We start from the raw sequence: 19,195 nt of genomic DNA, 5'->3' as shown, positions 1-19,195 counted from the left end.
AATCTTTTTTATAATTACTTAGATGTTACTCAAAAATGTTCAAAATTCAAATCACCGATGGTAGTGGATAAAACCATTGAACACTGCTAGTTGGTCCGGGTTTGCGTCTAACAAGCTGGTCAAGTAGAATTTTTCGAGTTTTTTCACGTGTTTAATATCTAAATACCGAGAGTTTTCCATTGAAAATTTTTCCGGGAGTCATCCTCCGTTCGAGGATCACCTAAATGTTGCGTTGTCTTGTTCCATTAATCTAATCCAATCCAAAGTTCATATTTTCAGCATATATTGTATAGATTGTATACCCTTGAATGACCCAAAAATAAGCAAATAAATATACAATTTAATAACTCAAATATAGTGAATTGCTACAAATTCGCGAAAAGTTTTTTAAGTGGCAATACAAGATGCATCTACTAATTTCGGGGACTGATTTTATATATATAACTTTTGGCAGAGATAATTCAATTTGGTATCAGTCTTCAAAATATGCTCCTCCGTAATCTATATAAATTTGTGCACACTAGTAATTCACTTACGCCCTCACAAAAAGATCTTTTTAGAATGCTGTTTATTTCCCTGTGTACAGTCTCTTGGATTTCTGAAATTGCCGCCCTTTCAAAGTAATACTGTATGTTGCGTTGAAAGTGTGGCAATAAGGCAACGAAACATTATATTGATGCAATATTTCTTTTTAAATTCTTATTTAAAATGAGCAATTCTCAGCATTTTTCAATATATCAATGTTGATTATTCCTAGAAAAGTCACCTTTAAATTCTCGAAAGGTTATATAAATGACATCTATCAGACTAAATATAGTTATTTAAAATCATCGATTTATATCGATTTTTAAGATGAAAAATCGTTATTTTTCGAAAATTATATTTAATGAGAAAATATTTTTCGTATAGGCCTTCATATTATTTACTTAAGGATTAAAAATGTGTCGAATTGTCATTTTATATCAAAAACTTTTGATTAGATAAAATTATATTTCTGTTAATCACTCTCACTTATGAATATTACTTTATGTTTGTATATCCTCCAATGACGAGTGGATAAACCACCGAACACTAGTAGCCTAGTTAGTCGCAGGTTTCAGTCTAAAAATTAGCCACGTGGAGTTTTCCGGGTTTTCTTTGCGTGTCTAACACACCTAAATACAGACCAGTTTCCCTATAATAAAAGTCCTCCCGGAAGGCATCCCACTTGGCAGATCGCCCAAATGTTGCGTTGCCTTATTTCAACAATCCAATCCTATCCTGCACTGGAAATTTAGCATTTATTCCAACAATTGGTGGTAAATATATATGATGCTTAAGATGCTATTTATGTTAATAATGTTAATAAATAAATATGTTAATAACTATTGTTTCAGAATGGTTAATACACTAAAATATAATTTTGAAATGTTTTTTTCTTGTTTCTATTGTTGGCCATCATAGTCAACCTATGCGCGGAATATTCTCTAAGTGGTCACAAACTCAGAAATACATTTGTTGTAGGATTGTTGCATTCTTATTTTTAATTTTCTGTCGGAGGCAGCGGTGCCCACACTGTAAAAAAGGGCATCGTACAAGATGCAAGGAGCTTCAAACTATGATTGAATGTCCGATCAGTGCTCCCACAAGGGCTTTTCTCCCTCTTTGAAAATTTTCTGCGGACTCCCATGCATGGGACAATAAGAAATATCGTTCATTAGTTTATATATATATATATATATATTTTTCAGAATAGGCTAGAAGTCACGCATTTACATTGTTTGTCGATAATGGAATTTGGAGTCCCCTTGAGGATTAGGAAAAGGGCAACCCTGGCAAAATAGAGGGGGTACATGCTCCAATGTACGGTTAGAGATCTTGAATATCATGCAGCTTGGTATCTTTTTTAACTCTTTGTGGGCAGTAAGAGGGCCTCTTTTAGCAAGCCCATTATGGGTTTGGTGAGGCCCACAATGGGGCGGCCGGGTGGTGAAGGACAGGGTCCGACATATCCGAACGGACCACCCCCGAAAAATTCCTGGGGATTTTTGACCCGTTCGATTCCGGGCCCTAGAGTGGTAGGCTGCCACCTTGACCGCTCGACCTTCCGGCCGTTCGATAGCTTGGTATCATTAACATGTTCTTTATCATACCCTAAATCTAGAAATTACAAGGAGTAAAGTTTGGCAAACCAATTTTTATTTTTCATAAAACAGGTGAGAATTACTTATTCACGACTGTTTTAATTAGGGTTTCTCAAAGGAAATCCCGGTTGTTTTTTTAACGCGGAAAATTCCGCAAATTTCTTAAAACTTCACTTTTTTCTTATTTTGTGTTATGCCGAATTATTGGGCTATAAGCTTGATATTTTTATTAAAACAGCCGAGGTAGACAAATCAAGAATACTTGAGAGCAAAAGAAGTAATGCAACACATCTCGAAAACGAAGTAGAGATCTTCCAGGCTACAGGTGAAAAAACACATAACATCTATCTTCTCTTAAATGCATTAAACACGATTCCGCTCACATCAATTGAATCGGAAGGGGCATTCTCGGTAGCAGAACTTTTCATTACTAAAATAAGAATCAGATCGAGTGATTGGAGTATTGACCATCTTTGCTTTTTAAAATCTTATTATAAAAATTTACAATAATATTTTGTATTATGTTTTATTTTTAAAAAAACGAAAATTACCTTTTAAGTTAGAAGTTTGATCTAACAGTAAGTTAATTTTTTTTTTTTTTTTTAATTTTTAACTCAATTCAAAGCATTTTGTTGTTGCGTGCAGTTTCCAACAAACATTAATTAATGAATTTTTTCTATTTGTGAAAATTTCTACATAATTTAAAGGTACTTTTTAATATGTATCTTACACAGCATTATTATTATTATTTTGGAGGTTGAAGGACGCATTAAATTACTTTTAATTAAAAATGAAAAATAATTATATCATTTGATTTCAAGATATTTTGTATATCTTAAAAATAATTAATTCTATCTTGGGATCCTGGGAAACAGTTCACTTTTTTCCCGAAATCCCAGGACAAGCAAAAGACCGGGAAATGAGAAACCCTAGTTTTAATCAAAATGATCGGTCAAAAGGGTTAAATTTATTTCTGTTCACACCTCCATTTAGATAACAATCTAATATCTTGTTACTGTTACAAAGTGTTACAGATTCATTGGTTAACTGACGGCCAGATGGCCGAGTGGTTAACATGGCAGCCTACTGCTGTGGTGGATCCGAAACAAAATCCGGACAGATTGGAAAAACCCCAAAAATGTTTTGTGGGTGATGTCTGAATATATCTGGCCTCGTCCCTCACTACCCTGTCGCTTCATTGTGGCTTGGCCAAACCCACAACGGGCTTACTAAAGAGTCCCTTTTAAAGAGCCTGGAGGGCAGAGCGTTAAAAAACGTCTCGTTAATATCCGAAGTGCCTCGTAACTGATTGTCGGCGTACGACGATGGCTGCCGCAGTAAAGAAAAGTAATAAAGGAAAATTAATGTGAAATTTTGATACATTCTGAGGACTAAAGAGAATATATTCCTTTTAATTTTGACACATTTCGGAGCAAGAAACTTCTAGACGTGCAGTCGTTTAATAATTTAGCAACATATTTAAACATAAAAAGTTTGTTAATAAAATAATGTAAAAGATAAAAATTAATTCAAAAACAACTCTTATCTTAAAACCGATGGAGTCAGATAAAATCTTTCTTTTTCTTATTTGTACTATATATGTTAGTACACGGAAAATTAGTCTCCACTCTTTTCTGACGTACGGAGGCTAGAAATTTTACAGTACTCTAATCTGTTTTACTTAAAAACAAATCCGAATAAAATTAAAAATTGTAAGGCAAACAGGTAAATCTTGAGAGAGAAAAAATTTTTTATTATGATTCATTTTATATTTCCCCAAAAGTTTGATCATTATTTAAACTCGTGAGTTATAGACTAGGACTGTTTTTAATCAAAGCAAAGATTACATAAAATATTAAATCCCACACAAAATTTCAACGCTAGTTTTCTATCCTAATCAGTATAGTCATTTAGATGCAACAAATGTTTTTGTTCTTTCATAAATTTATGCTATTTCGCGAGCCTAGCTATGTAAACGTATGAAGGGCTCATTACTTTGATAAAAAATCCCAAGACTCCAGTAAACAGTCTCCATCGAAGTAAAAATGTATTTGACTGACTTAAATCTATAAATCATCCCACCCGTCTACCAAATTATTCCCCGAACATTTTCGTTTACACAAATTCTTTTTTCGAGAAAAAATGATGTGTTACAACTGATAAAACTGGTACAGCTTAAGTACTGGTGTGTAACAAAATTACTACAAAACTATCCCTCATCCTACCTTCCCTAAAATAGGCACTTTAGGGAAAGGTTACTTTATCAATGTAACATTGGCATTGATAAAGTGTAATATTTGGTTTTCCCGACTATACGTGGGTTTATGTTGGTCCAGAAACTGAATTGGATTTTTATAATGTTAAGTTTGTTCCTGGACTTCACAAAATTTTATTCATGCAGCAGATGATAAGCAGAGATGAAAGCATGAACTTCATAAAGGTTAATATTGATCCAGAAAATTTAATATTTGAAAGGTTATTTAATTTTATTTTTTCTACAAAACAAATAAACAAGGTTATTTAATTGTTATATATATGATGTGATTTATATGCATACATAAGCTATAGATCAAGAGTTTCCAACCTCTTTTGTGTTGATCTCTTTTAAAAAATACATTTTCCATTGACCCGGACATTCACCGGAGAATGTTGACATTCGCAGGATTTCGGTCTTTCACAGTAACATATATATAACTCTTTTTAATAAATGTTATATTTAGGAAGTTTTGAAAATATATATGCATGTACAATATTTATCTAATTTGATCATTGAACCCCTTTCAAACTTTCAATCATCCTTAAATGGTCAATACTAACAGTATTGAGAAGCCCTGGAATAAATTAAGCATCTGTTGTAAGCACTATTCATTCCACTTTTCTAGGCCTGAAAGTGTCTAATGCAAGAGTCGTGTAGGTCCCAAAATTATAAATTTTTACATTATTTTAATGTATTGACTTTTTCAACTCTGTTGACAATGATGCTTTCATTTTTTAATCATTAAAATTAATTTCATTAGAAGTCTAGAGCTCAAGTATAACATCTATAAATTCATATTATTATTCAAATAGTATGTTTATCAAGTTTTTAAACATCATTGAGAAAATTTTTCACTATGATGTTTGCTCATGCTCATGTTTTATTATTACATATTAAGTACTTATTCTGAAAAATTCATTTATTAACAATAAATTACAATTTGTATACACACAATTAAGTTTTGAGTCTCCTTTTCACTTCCAACATCTTCTTGAACCATTCTTTTTCTTGTTTGGCTTGAGATATTTCGGCTCTCATTTTCTGGCTTCTGGATGCTCTTTCATATGCTATTTTTTCTGATAAATGATACCATTTGAATCTAAAAATTAAAAATAAAATTAATCACTTAATTTTTTCAAAATACTTAAGTAATTTTAAGAAATTTTTTTGAAAATAAATGAACTTACATTAGATTTTTTGTTTGCTTTATGTAACTAACATTCTATTTTATTTGAAATATTTTCAAAATTATATCATTTTATCATTTCGTCATTTTATATCATTGATGAGCTGCACAGCAAAGCAGCTTTAATATAGCTGGATAAGCAAACCAATGAACATGTTTCAAAATGAAACTGGCTATGTCATTGGTTTACTTATTCAGTTGTGTTAAAATTGATTTACTTTAACACAACTGAATAAGTATCTTTGTTGAATTTTAAAAGAATCATTATTTGGAAATGTGCACTGTTTGAGGATTGTACACAGTCAAGATAATGAAAAAATGCCTTAATATAGATTAAAAACATTTAAAATTTAATATATTTTTAAAAAATAAGAAGTGCAGCTCTGTAAAAGATTGTCTTATAAACTGTATTCTAGAATGAAATCAATTTAAGAAGTTTATTTATATTTTAATTTCTCTACACATTTCTAACAATCATTTATGATATGTATTCTATTTTAGTTATACAATACTCCAAAAGTTCAAGTAAAACATAATGGATAAAACACAATATAAAACTTCTCTAGTTCTTTTAGACTTCTTAAGTCCATCTACACAAGATATAAACAAAACCCAAACATAAAACTTATGGAAATTTCAAATACATTTAAAAATAACAATCTAGAATGCTTTCAACTCAATGATGATAAATTCTATTTTTTAGCAACTATAGCAAGATCATTCAGACAAATCTGTTTGTTTTAATCAGTTTGACTCCAATAAAGCAGTAGTAGTAGTAGCAGCAGCAGTAAGACAGGTATCACTCTTTGGTACAACCTGTGTTATGGAAAAGGGGGAAATGGGGAGTGGAAAGAAAGATTGAAGGTGAGAAAGGAAAGGGGATAAAAAGCAGTAATTTTAAGTTTTAGATAACTTTAATCCTGTAAATGAGCACTTTCAGAACTATTTTTAAACTAATCAGAATGAATGCTGAAGTCCAGTGAAGCACCCAGGAGATGGGGCAAAGGGGACTTGGCACTGTCCAAAGCAAAAGAAACACTAGTAAATTTTTCAAAATTATTTTCCTAATTAAAATTCATTTTACTATTTATATCGTGTCATGTGTTCTACTTCTATATTACTTATGAATTAGTAGTCACATAAGGTAGGAATTTTATTGAGCTTGCATTAAAAATTTTTTTATCCATTCAACTTGACTCCCCAAGATTAAATCTTGAGTGTGCCACTGCTGAAGCAAGCCCAGATAAGAGGAGGGAGACATTGCTGTAGCAATAGTGCCCAGACCCATATAGAGAATTATTTTTGTAGTAAATTTCTTTGTTTCTTTGCAGGGATATATTACTATGGTGTGTGGAAGAGGAAATATAGAAAAATATCCCCCTAATTAAAAAGATTGGCAGATTGGGTTATTGGGACAGGACAAATGGGAAATGTTGCTAGGGAAAAGGACAAGGAACCCAGAGTTTTACCGGGACCCATGCTTTCTGTCAATGGAGCTGGTTGAAATCACTTTGAATCAGAAAAAGATTGAAGAATCTTTTTGAAGTCATATTTTCTTGCTTAGTTAAGATTAAGACAATAGAAAATATTCTAACATATCAAGATATCATTTTAAATGCAGGATTGAATTATTAATTTGCAAGATTTAATGCAGGATTTGAATTTTAATTGTAAAAGTTTTTACTTATTACTATTATAACAATATCAACACTAATATTTTGATCATATCATTGATGTTATTATTAAAAAAGACTTACTTATGAAGATATTTAATACTCCATAGGCAATGATAGTAAGGAGCTCGTCTTCGGCCTCCAACTTGATTTCCATTCAGCATGGAAGCCGTTCTTTTGCCAATCCTTTTATTCTTAAACTCAACCCATCCTTCCGAAAACTTTTTAGAATTACCTTTTTCTATAAAAAATATATATACATATGTATATAAATAAATAAGATCCTTCAGATTTACAAATATGAAAGTATTTTGGTTTGAACATAGTTTTAAGGATGACCAATATCAGTCCTGTTGCCATGTTTTGTAACAGTGAAGGACAACATTGTCTGAAATGAGAGGCATAAACTATTTTACAAGTTAAAAATAAACAAAATTCTCTGAATACCATACAAGGGTATTTCTACTTGTTCAAAAACATAGAAGTACTTATACTTCTTCATTATGGAACAATGCAAGTTCTGACTTCTTTTTGGAATTTACTTTATTGATTTCTAGAACATAAATGCATTCATATTCTAGAAATAAAGAATTTTAAAACAGAAATAAAAAATGTTATTTGGAAAATATCAAAAATACAGATTCTGTTTGCAGAGCAAATTATATTTGAGGATTTGAGGGACAAGTACTGGAAGTGCAAGATTCACTCCCCGAAGAATAGCCATGCCAATATAACATATATTTTCAAATTACACTTAAATAATGTAGTACCTATATAATCTTATGCTGCCATCGAGGCAAGATTCTAGGACCGAATGACGCGGTGGGGAGGGGGGGCAAATCGTCGACCCCCCATGGGGGAGCAAAAATGTCAAAGGAACCATACCTGTATATGTGCGCGTTCGCGAGATATAGCCCTCGAAAGTTGCGCCTACGTTATGCGGTTCGCGAGCAAAAAAGCCGGGTCACGTGACCCAATATTTTTTTTACGATTTTACGGGAGTCCCGTCGCTTGCCGTTAAAATTGCCTTTAGTAGACGTTTCCCCCATTTTTTTACTTCGTTCAAGAACTACCGTGAATCGATCACGGTAAGATTGCAGATGTGATTGCTCCTATGGACATGCTCTACAGCTCTGTTAAGGTGCCAAATGTATCATTCGGAGCTTGAATTGAGACAAATTACATTGGTCGTCCTTAAAACTACACTCGAATCAATTACGTCTTACCTGGCTGCAAATAAATCCTTCCAATCTCACCAAATTTTGAAAAATACTCTCTTATTTGTTTAACAGTCATATAGGGAGGTATGTAACTTAAATAAACAACTCCAGGTTCGATTTTTTTATTAATTGTATCAACTGTTAACTCTTCTTGCTCAGTATTGGAGGCCGCCATCTTCGTTTCCTCCATGTGGTTGCCATTTTCCTTCTATAGTTTTTTCTTTTTGGTCAAATATGATAAAACTTTTCGTCGATAATATGTATTATTAAAAATTTCTGTTGACAACATAACTTAGTTAATAAACAAGTTTTTATTAATTATATTATCTATATTTATAAATTTATATATTCGCTTGTGCCAACGATAGATCTGACACCTAACGGTATTAGCGCGAACTACAAAATGGCGGCGCTCCTGAGTCTTTGGTCTGTTAGATTTAACAACAGACATGCAACATTATTTGCTTAAAAATAAACCATCGTCAAATATTTCTCTTGTACACACCGCTAAAAAAGTAGTGACAGAAGGTGGAAAAACTGTAACTCGGACATTAAAGAAAAATATTTTTACTCGTAACAAGGCAAACGGTGAAAAAATTGAGCGAGAATGGTTAGTGTATAGCCCAAGAAGTAAAGCAATGAACTGCTATGTTTGCAAGATATTTGCGATCAGAAGAACCGCTTTTACAGAAGGCTACTCGGACTGGAAAAATGTAAATGTAAGAGTAAAAAAACATGAACGTTCTACTGACCATAGGCATTCTATTGAAATTTTGATAGGAAGAAATTCAGTTGAGGGACGTGTAGATACTATAGTTGAAAAAAAGTATTTAGAAAAAGAAATACTGGAGAAAAGTACTGCTGCGGGTAGTAGGAACATTAAAATTTTTAGTTAAAAATTCTCTTGCATTTCGTGGCTCTAATGAACTCTTTTCTGAATGTCAAAGCGGGAATTACATTGGAACTCTTGAATATTTGGTAGAATTTGATGAGTTTTTAGCATCGCATATAAAACAATATGGATCAGCTGGAAAAGGCAACGTGAGTTATCTTTCTTCGACTATTTGTGATGAATTTATTGAAATATTGAACAAGAAAATGTTAGAAACATTTGTGTCAGAAGTTAAAGCTGCCAAATATTTTTCTATAATAATTGACTCTACTCCTGGTATGACACATGTAGACCAATTAACTTTTATATTGCGCTATTTATCAGAAGATGGAACCCCAATCGAGAGATTTTTTGGATTTATTCCCATTTATTCTCACTCGGGGGGAATCATCAGAAAATGAACTTTTACAGAATATTGCAAAATTAAGACTTGATATTAGCAATTGTAAAGGACAAAGCTACGATAATGCAGCAAATATGTCCGGCAAATACAATGGGCCCCAAAACCGCATTAAAAGACATAGTGAAACAGCCCATTACATTCCTTGTGCTTCGCATTCATTAAATCTAGTAATAAATAGTGCTAGTGAATCATGCTTGCAGGCAATAACATATTTTAATTTACTGGAAATCATTTATACCTTTTTTTCGGCTTTTACGTATAGGTGGAACATTTTAGAAAAAACTTTTGCCGCAAATAATAAACATTTTACAGTAAAAAAGTTCTGTACTACGAGATGGTCTTATAGAGCTGATGCAGTTAAAGCAATTCGCGCTGGGTTCGACCAAATAAAAAGTGCTCTTCTTGAAATATCTTTAGACGAATCTCAGAAATGTTCTGTTATTTAAGAGAATCACGAAAAATAGCAAACAAAATGAATACTTTAGAATTCATTTTGTTAACAGTTATTTGGGATAAAATTCTTTCCAGAATAAATGCAAGCATTTCGCAGTGAATATTTTTGACAATTTATATCATTACGTTAATAGTTTAAGAAATTTATTTCTGGAAATAGAAGCAGAGGCATTAAGCACGTCAGAAATAAAAGTGTATTGGTATTTTAAAAAAAGGTCCCAAAAAAGAAAACGTTTTTTTGATGATGCTTATAATGATGAGGAAAATGTAAGTTTTTGTCAGAGCCAAGAAATGTTTAAGCGAAATTGTTTCTACGTAATTTGTGATAAAATATCTCTTCAATTAAAAGTTAGAAGCAAAAGTTACAAAGATATTGATGAAAATTTTTAAAACTCTTCATACAAACATAGCTGCCGACGAAGACGTATCAATTAATATCGCATTGCTAAAAAAATAGTACAGTAGCGACATTGATAGTGAAGAATTGGACGAGGAATTGTTGCAATTTAAATTAATTTGCAAAAGCCAAAATTTAACGTTGCCATCTGATATGCTGCAATTTATAAAGAGCACAAAAATAGTGTCAACATTTCCAAATACAGAGATATTATTACGAATATATTTAACTTTGCCTATATCAAATGCATCTGGTGAAAGGTCATTCTCAGTATTAAAACGTGTAAAAAATTATTTACGAAACTCACTGAATGAATCAAAATTAAATTCTTTAGCTGTTTTATACATCGAACAAAATGCTTTGGATAATATTAATTATGATGAAATAATTGATAATTTTGCTGAATTAAAGACTAGAAAACAGAATTTTTAAATAAAGTTTATTTAAACAGTAATACCTCGGTTTTTGTTGACTTCGGTTATCGTCGATTTTTTCGCGAAAAATTTGTCTTTGTTTTCGTCGATTGCATCGGATTTTGTCGGCGTGCTCGAGTGACCTCGCTGCTAATTTTGTGAAAACAAAGGGCGACCCACGCGTTTTCCGGCGCAGTGTGGCGTTATTTCTCGTGTGAATATTACCCCGCGACGGCCCACCATTGGCCAACGGTTCCGTTTCCTGAACACTGGGAGTTCAGTCGTGGTTTCGCGCTTTGCCAGGGCGGGCTGGCCACGTGAAGTTTTCCGGGTTTTCTCCACGTCTGTAACGCCTGAATAGGCGCCAGTAACCCTTAAACGGAATTCCCGGAAGGCATTATTCCCTCGATACGACCATCATAAACGCATACAACTACTATTACGTGACAATTACGTCACACTTTACCACGGGGCGATATAGGCTAGAAGCTCATGTCCAACTAGCTTCTACAAGATAAGACCCCGCGTGTCTAGCCGAACAATTCCATTGCTTTTATCTTAATGCTAATTATCTTATCTTTAATCTTAATGCTTTTATCTTTATGCTAATTAGTTTTTTATATAAATTTCTTATTTCTTTTAGTATTTAACGCTATATTATTTCTCTATAAAATGTGTTTTTGGTATGTATTTTGGAGTGTCTAGAACAAATTAATTGGATTTACATTGATTCATATGGAAATAATTGCCTCGGTTTTCATTGGTTTCGAATTTCGCCGATTGTTTTCGGACGGATTATCGACGAAAATCGAGGTATCACTGTATTTATATACTTACTTTTTCAAAACTATCTTGGCTTTCATTTAAATTATTTTTTTCATTATTCAATATTTTACCCATGAGAGGTAATCTCATGGGTAAAATATTATATTATTTAAATATTAACCAAAAAAATTAAATTAAACTATTAATATTTTAAGGTAATATCGTTATTGTATAACAACTTTTGTTAGACATTTAATAAAATAAATTTCAATTTTTTTAAATTTATAAACCAAACTTTTCTAGAAAAACTAAAATTTTTTGTTGTATATTAAATATTTTTTATTAATAAAAATTTAAGATTTGTTTTAGTTTTTCACATTACAGTAGTTTCTCAGAATACGAAATTAATCCGTTCCTAAACTGTCATGAAAATGTCGTAAGGTGAATCATTTTTCCTCATATGATTACATGTAAAACCAAATAATCCGTTCCAACACGAAAAACACACTCAAATTAAAGCTAAGTAGTACATTGAAAAAAATAACTTTAGTAAGGAAAACACTGAAAAATGCGTTTTGTAGTTGTAAATGTATAAATAACCATAATAGAATAACAATTGATTAAAAAAATGTAGCTTTATTTGCACTTTACCTTTGAGGATAGACGACGATGGAGGCGTAAACTGGTGGTGGAAAAGAGGGAGAAGGGAAATGATACTAAAACTTAACTTACATAACATAATGTATCAATAACTAAAAATAACTTAACACTAATTTTTTTTTAAATCTTCTCTGTTTTATTTCTCTGTTTCTCTGTTTTATATGTTTTATTAAATTTTTTATTCATTGCTTTTTGCTTTCTTTTCTTCACTTCCACCAGCACTTTCACTGGAAAGAGGTCGCTTGGTAAAATATCTATCCAAAGAGGTTTGGCTTTGCCTACTTTTTAAAATGTTTCTAAAATGACTTAGGCAAATGTCATTAAACTGAGCAGCAATGCGGCCAGTTGGTGAGCAGAACCTTTTCGGGATGTTTCTTTTCAATAAAATCACAGTCACAATAAGAAAGAACACGTGATCATGACGGTGGCGCTGCGAACTAATGTAACGTCGTATGGTGAGCTTTTGTTCGTACCGTGGAGCAAAAATATGTTCGAATTTCATGTCGTATACTGAAAATTTCGTATGCTGAAGCGTTCGTATGTAGAGGTATTACTGTATTTAGTTTTGTTTTATATTTTTTGTGTGCATTATTTCTTGTGGGAGAGGGAGAGGGAGGGGGCCCGGTAGGAAAAAATGTCTTAGGCCCCAAAGTGGGTTAATTAATCCGGCCCTGCTCTCGACATTATAGATTAAATTGACATTTTTATTGCTAGCGTCAAGTAAAGAAATTAGGTAATTATTATTTATTTAATATTATTCGACTTAATTTTTACACGTTTTAACCGCGCTGTTAACGGAGTTTTATCTATCGAGCCTCCTTTATTTTATGATTTAACTATTAAAAAAGATTAGAATACGGAGTTTAGGATTTTATGTAGTGTATTTTTATTCTACTTTTGTTTGTTTATGTTTTTAGGACCTCAGTTTTGTTAATGAGAAAGTAGTAATCTCATTCTTAACAGCACTGCTTGTACTGAAATTATGCACGTGGAATTACAGTAGAGCATTGATTATCCGACTCAATTGGGGACTGAGGTTAGTCGGATAACTGAAAAGTCGGATAACCGAAAAGTATGAAAAAATACATTATTAGTATAGTGTATTAGGCCTGGCTTAAATACTAGCTCCCTTTCACGGTCGAGCCAGTGCTGCCAGCTAAAACATGCAAAAATTTAACAAAAATAATATTAAAGTAGCCAAGACATAACCAAATATTGTAGCGCCACATCACTGGCGGACATTTGAATTTGCCGACCAGAATGCGGTCGGTTAACCGATAAGTCGGTTAATCGGGGGTCGGATAATCGATGCTCTACTGTATTTAAATACATTATTATATTTCTAAGCTAAATGTACAGTATATAATTTATTTTAACAAATAAAGAATTATACATAAATATATATATATATATATATATATACATTAAATGCATTAATCGCAATTTAAATTTATACCGCAGAATAATTTTAGTTTTAGATTAAGTGCAGTTAAAATCATTTTACTTTATTGTTAAAATTTAATTGTGATGAACGACGTTATTGTCTTTCCAACAAACGACATTTCCGGATTGTAGGTCTAGTATAGTTTACGGCTATAGAGACCCTTAATTTAGAAATTAAATTTCGTATTTGGTAAAGGATGTCTCGTAGCAACGTCACGAGCAGAAAAAGAGACGATTCCATTGCAGATATTCAGGACAGTAGAAATCTTCAAGACGATATTTCTGTTAAGGGAAAGATCGCTTGTCGCCGGCATTTAAGTTTGGAGGATAAAATACTAAATCGAATAGATTTAGATAGTAAAATCAGAGAATTTCACGAAGATATTCGGCAAAATAACGTGGAGCAAGTACGAAGATCTCTTGAGGCGGGGATAAATGCCAATGCGCAAGATATAGCAACGGGAAAATTGCCGTTGATCGAAGCAACCAATTTGGGACATGTAGAAATCGTGAAAGTTTTATTAGCAGCACATGCAGACGTCAACCTTACCAATATCCAGGGTTTTACGGCTCTCCATGTATCTGTTAACCCAAAAGTTTTCAATCAAGAAATAGTACAGTTATTTCTGGAACGAAGAAATGCAAATTACAACATACAAGATAAAATGACCGAAAGCACACCCATGCATATTTTATGTAAAGTTTGTACTTCAGGGAAGAATATCAACACATCGACGTTGCATAGTATACTAAAAGAGATGGTACCGAGATGTGATTTGGAATTAAAAGATAAATTGGGAAACACGCCTCTTCATATAATCGCAATGGGAAAAAAAGAAGACGTGGAAGCCATGGAGATTATTCTTTTAGCTAGACCTAATATTAATATAAAAAATAACTTAGGAGAAATTCCTGTAGCCACCGCGATAGATCACGGAAATTTTCTCTCGGCTCTGGCTATGCTAAAATACGAAATAGATACGAATGTCAGAGATCGAAGTCAATATTCATTGCTTCATTACGCAGCCAAGAAAAATGCCAGCGAATTGATAAAGAAATTGTTAGAAAAAGGTTGCGATCCGAATGCTCAAGATATAAATGGCGATACCGCATTGCATATTGCTGCTGGAAGAGGTTTTGTACAGGCAACGCTCGTCTTGCTGAAACATCCGAAAATAGACAGAAATATGCAGAATTTTGGGGGTTACACTCCTTTGATGTGTGCGGTTGATAGCGGTTTCCTCAAAGTAGTAAAACTCTTAATAGCTGCTAAGTGTGATATACATGTTAAGTCTCCAGAAACCAACAAAACAGTCTTGGATATCGCCAAAGAACTATTTAAAAAAAGAAACAGGCGCGATATCTACGATTTTCTAATACATGGAAAATATTAAAATTCTAAATTATATTATGTTTGGAATTGTTAATCTATTTTTAAAAATTAATATATAAATGCTCTATTAAACAGAGTATAATTACCTTTTAAATTAATATGAAAATTAACTTTAATGAAAAATGTATAATTTATATTTACTCATTAAATTAAATTTATATTATTTAAATAAAACATTTAGTACAACAATTTTAAATAAATAAAATTAATTAATTATTTATTTATATAAAGCATAAATAATAAACGGTGAATTGAAAATACAGATAAATATATTTTTTAGAATCGAATTTATTAATATAGAATGATAGAGAGGAAACATAATATTTTGTTTTATAATTAATAATACATATACTACTTAACAATTGCTAATTTAAAACATGAAAAAATTTTCAGAAAAACATCAGAAAACCTAGTGTCATTCCTAGCCTAGTTGATACTAGGCTAGGGAACTGAAAGGGAAAACGACTGAACTATTGGTAGTTGTTGGTCGTGAATTAGAGCTTGGTCAAATGGGCTGGTTACGTGGTGTTTTCTGGGTTTCCTTCGCGTTATTAAATTACTTGTGAACCAAAATCTTGCAGACAAATCGTCGTTTTCCTGCATGTATCAGAATAATCTAAAGATTATCTAGTTTACTCTAGGAGAATCTAAAATTTGACATCTAAACTTGGATTTATTCTTATTTCCTTTTTCCTCACTTACTGGTTTATCTTGAACATTATTTATACTATGGAACCCTGTTAAGAAGTTTTCGAAAGAACCATTCTAAGAAAACCTCTTATGTAGAAATTATAAAATATAATATATATATATTTTTTTTTTACCTGTCTAATCGAATTGATTTCAATGTCAAAGTACTATAACATAGCATAGTGTAACATAGTAGAACCAAGGCCACTTGATCGCTTCGCTAGTAAGGCCGTCCGCCGTAAGGAAAATTGCTATATTCACACTGTTTCCATTTTTCGCCGCTGCGAAAGATTTTGGCGCTAGTTAACGGTGAGACTCACACGTTCAGTGAATTGGTCGTTTTGTACTTTTGTGTGCAGGTATAGCTATTTTATGAAATTGTGATAATTATATATAGTTATACTTGTATATTGTTATATTCATTCGTGAGTTATACACAGTTGACGGAACTTTCTCTTCAACAGCAGCTTGGTATATAGATAAAAATACATTCATTGTGTAGCTCTCTATCTGACAACACTCAGCACAGTTGATGTTGTAAAGTACTTGCTGAATACCGTCAAATTCAGATATGTTTTGACAAGAGATTTAACAGTGATCCAATTGAGTCATTCTTTAGCTGCATTCGTCAGTTTAATGGAGGAAATGACAAATTAGATGCACGATCAGCATCTCTTACAACGCAAATGATTTTAAAAGTTGGTATCTTACAGGCTGCACAGAATGGAAATGCACCATGCTCTTCTTTCTCCTCAAAGTTGTTACCTGTTATGACAGAAACCAATTATAATGTTGAAGATAAAGTCTGTAAATTGCATGATTCTTCACTGTCTATTTTGCAAAAATTGCAATCTGTTACACAAGACTGCAGTGTTCCCTGTACAATTGAAAATGCTTCTCTGGCAGTTATCAGTGGTTACTTAATTAGAGTTCTTGAAGAGAAGATTGCATGCTATGAGTGCCTTGAAACCATCCTGCAAGTAATGGAGCTCTTTTTGGCTTAATATCAAACTAAGATAGAGGACAGCTTCGTTATCCGAGACCAGCGTTAGTGGGAGTGATTAGAATTCTTACAGATTTTTTTGATGATGTAATTACATACACAAATCTTGTCAGGCTAGTTTGAAAGTTAAGCTGATAAAGGTCATTTTGCCATACTTGAAAAACTGCCCTGCACTGTGGTGTAAGACTAACACTGATGGTGCACATTCAAATCACAATAATCGCATGTGCAATATTATAGTAACAAAGTTTGTTAGCCCTTTACTAACCAATTGGACTGGACAATTAAGTCAAACTGTGGAAAAAGTTCTCAGACTGTATCATAAGCCCACTTCTAGAAAAATATTAAAAGTCTAATGTAATTAAATGTAAATATTAAGTCTAATTCATATTGTAAATTTCTGATGAGAAGGAAGCTAAGTACATTTCTGTTTTCTGAAGTTTGTAAAATTCATTCAAAAACAGTACACTTTATTTAATAAATTAATTATTTTTATGTAATAAACTTCTGTTTTTTTCTATAAAGAATTTTATTTATATTAGAAATGTAAACTGAAGCAATGTTACTTTTACCATAGCTATACTTTCAATTTGAACTTTAAAACAATATATGTTGCTTTTGTTCACAATTCTACGTACTTCTCCAATATTAATTATTATAAATTCTTACCTTCAATATCACCATATTTCCGCGAAAATTTTTCGAAATTTTTTTACTAATCTAAAAAATTGCTTATTTTTGCCAAAAAAATAAGCAGATTTTTTCGAAAGGTTATATCGATATTTATTCGTAGAGTCTTAATTAACAAAAGTAATAATTTTATAACAGATTTAATACACAGCATTTTAATAAATTATCATATACTAGCAGGTAGGCCCGGCGTTGCTCGGGCAAAAGTAACGATAGTGAAGATTAAGATTATTACGTTATAGTCACGAAAGAAAGAGAGTAATTTCATCAACAAACTAAGTATTTTTAAAGAAAGGTCGAATTTGAAAATCGAATGTCCTAATATTGTTCGATTTTCACGACGTGTTCTGATTATATCGTTCAATTTTCATCGAATGTTCTAAAGAAGAAAAGTCGAGAAAAACCGAACTAATCTGTTTAAATTTGAAAATCAAATATGTTCTAACGTATTACTCTTTTTCTTTTTTTTTCCTCCAGCGCCCGTAAATCTTGCACGTCGCTTTCTCTTGTTCTCCATTGTTACTTAACACTTCCATTGTTGATGGAAGTGTTAAGCCTTAATCCTGTCCCTCTCCCCGTGGGGAGGAATTTCGAAAAATCCCCTCTTAGTGAACGTTTTCGTGACGCACCGTAACTATGTACCAAATTTCAACTTTCAACTCTTAACCGTTTGGGCTCTTAACATTTCCATTGTTACGTAACACTTCCATTTTTAACGCTTTTATTGTTGACACTTCCATTATTACTTCACACTTCCATTGTTACTTCACACTTCCATTGTTACTTAACACTTCCATTGTTGATGGAAGTGTTAAGACTTAATCCTGTCCCTCTCCCCCGTGGAAAGGAATTTCGAAAAATCCCTTCTTAGTGTGCATTCTCGTGACGTACCCTAACTGTGTACCAAATTTCAACTTTCAACTCCTAACCGTTTGGACACGTCTCGATAATGTATATAGAAGCTTTAATCTCGTCCCTCCCCCGTGGAGAGGAATTTCGAAAAATCCCTTCTTAGTGTGCGTTTTCGTGACGTACCCTAACTGTGTACCAAATTTCAACTTTGAACTCCTATCCGTTTGGGCTCTGCGCTGATTATTATTATTATTATTATTATCAACTCGTCTCGATTATATATATAGATATAGTCCGAAAATGTGAAATTTTTTATAGTAGACACTATAGGTAATCTAGTTTTGCTAAGTTTGCGTACTTTTCGAGTAAAAAAAAATTTTTAAATTAACGATTAACTACTGGTATCTTTAAGAATCGAAAAGAGATCATTAAATAGTATTAGTGTGAAAAAGTTTGTATTTTCCATGCCAATAATACTCTGTTATTACTTCTTTCTAAAAACGTCTTATAAAAATAAAGGTGTGAAAAATACTGTATTGTTATTTCGCTTTTTTCGAAGCATTCCCATGTTCCCATGCTTTTTTCACGAACTAGGGAACATCGTTTTCAGCAGCTCATTTCTTGACTGTCAAAAGTTTTCATCCTGCATTAATGAGAAAAATACTTAACGCAACGCGTCTCC

The 19,195-nt window shown here is 32.3% G+C and overlaps 2 protein-coding genes across 2 annotated transcripts; one reads left to right on the top strand and one right to left on the bottom strand.

Annotated features, from left to right (window-relative positions):
* Positions 1–5,278: 5,278 nt before the first annotated feature.
* Positions 5,279–8,642, bottom strand: LOC136986181 (activator of basal transcription 1-like). The gene is made up of 3 exons (XM_067283659.1): positions 8,466–8,642; positions 7,324–7,480; positions 5,279–5,479 (listed from the first exon to the last, which is right to left on the bottom strand). Exons 1-3 carry the CDS (start codon positions 8,632–8,634, stop codon positions 5,335–5,337), a joined length of 471 nt encoding a protein of 156 aa, XP_067139760.1. The 5' UTR covers positions 8,635–8,642; the 3' UTR covers positions 5,279–5,334.
* A 5,318-nt stretch (positions 8,643–13,960) lies between these two features.
* On the top strand, positions 13,961–15,359 carry LOC136986183 (putative ankyrin repeat protein RF_0381). Its single transcript, XM_067283661.1, has one exon. The coding sequence runs from the start codon at positions 14,083–14,085 to the stop codon at positions 15,277–15,279; it is 1,197 nt and encodes a 398-aa protein (XP_067139762.1). The 5' UTR covers positions 13,961–14,082; the 3' UTR covers positions 15,280–15,359.
* The last annotated feature ends 3,836 nt before the right edge of the window (positions 15,360–19,195 follow it).

Source organism: Centruroides vittatus, unplaced genomic scaffold, assembly GCF_030686945.1.
Source record: "Centruroides vittatus isolate TY-2023 unplaced genomic scaffold, ASM3068694v2 scaffold_1015, whole genome shotgun sequence".
NCBI lineage: Eukaryota > Metazoa > Arthropoda > Arachnida > Scorpiones > Buthidae > Centruroides > Centruroides vittatus.
This window is presented reverse-complemented; position numbering and strand designations above follow the sequence as displayed.

What these genes read in the sequence shown, in the direction of transcription:
- LOC136986181 (XM_067283659.1), bottom strand. Translation starts at nt 8,634, where the DNA reads ATGGCGGCCTCCAATACTGAGCAAGAAGAGTTAACAGTTGATACAATT. An exon ending in AAGGATTTATTTGCAGCCAG is followed by an intron (nt 7,481 to 8,465) that starts GTAAGACGTAAT and finishes TATTTTTTATAG; the next exon opens with AAAAAGGTAATTCTAAAAAG. An exon ending in AGTATTAAATATCTTCATAA is followed by an intron (nt 5,480 to 7,323) that starts GTAAGTCTTTTT and finishes TTTAATTTTTAG; the next exon opens with ATTCAAATGGTATCATTTAT.
- LOC136986183 (XM_067283661.1), top strand. Translation starts at nt 14,083, where the DNA reads ATGTCTCGTAGCAACGTCACGAGCAGAAAAAGAGACGATTCCATTGCA.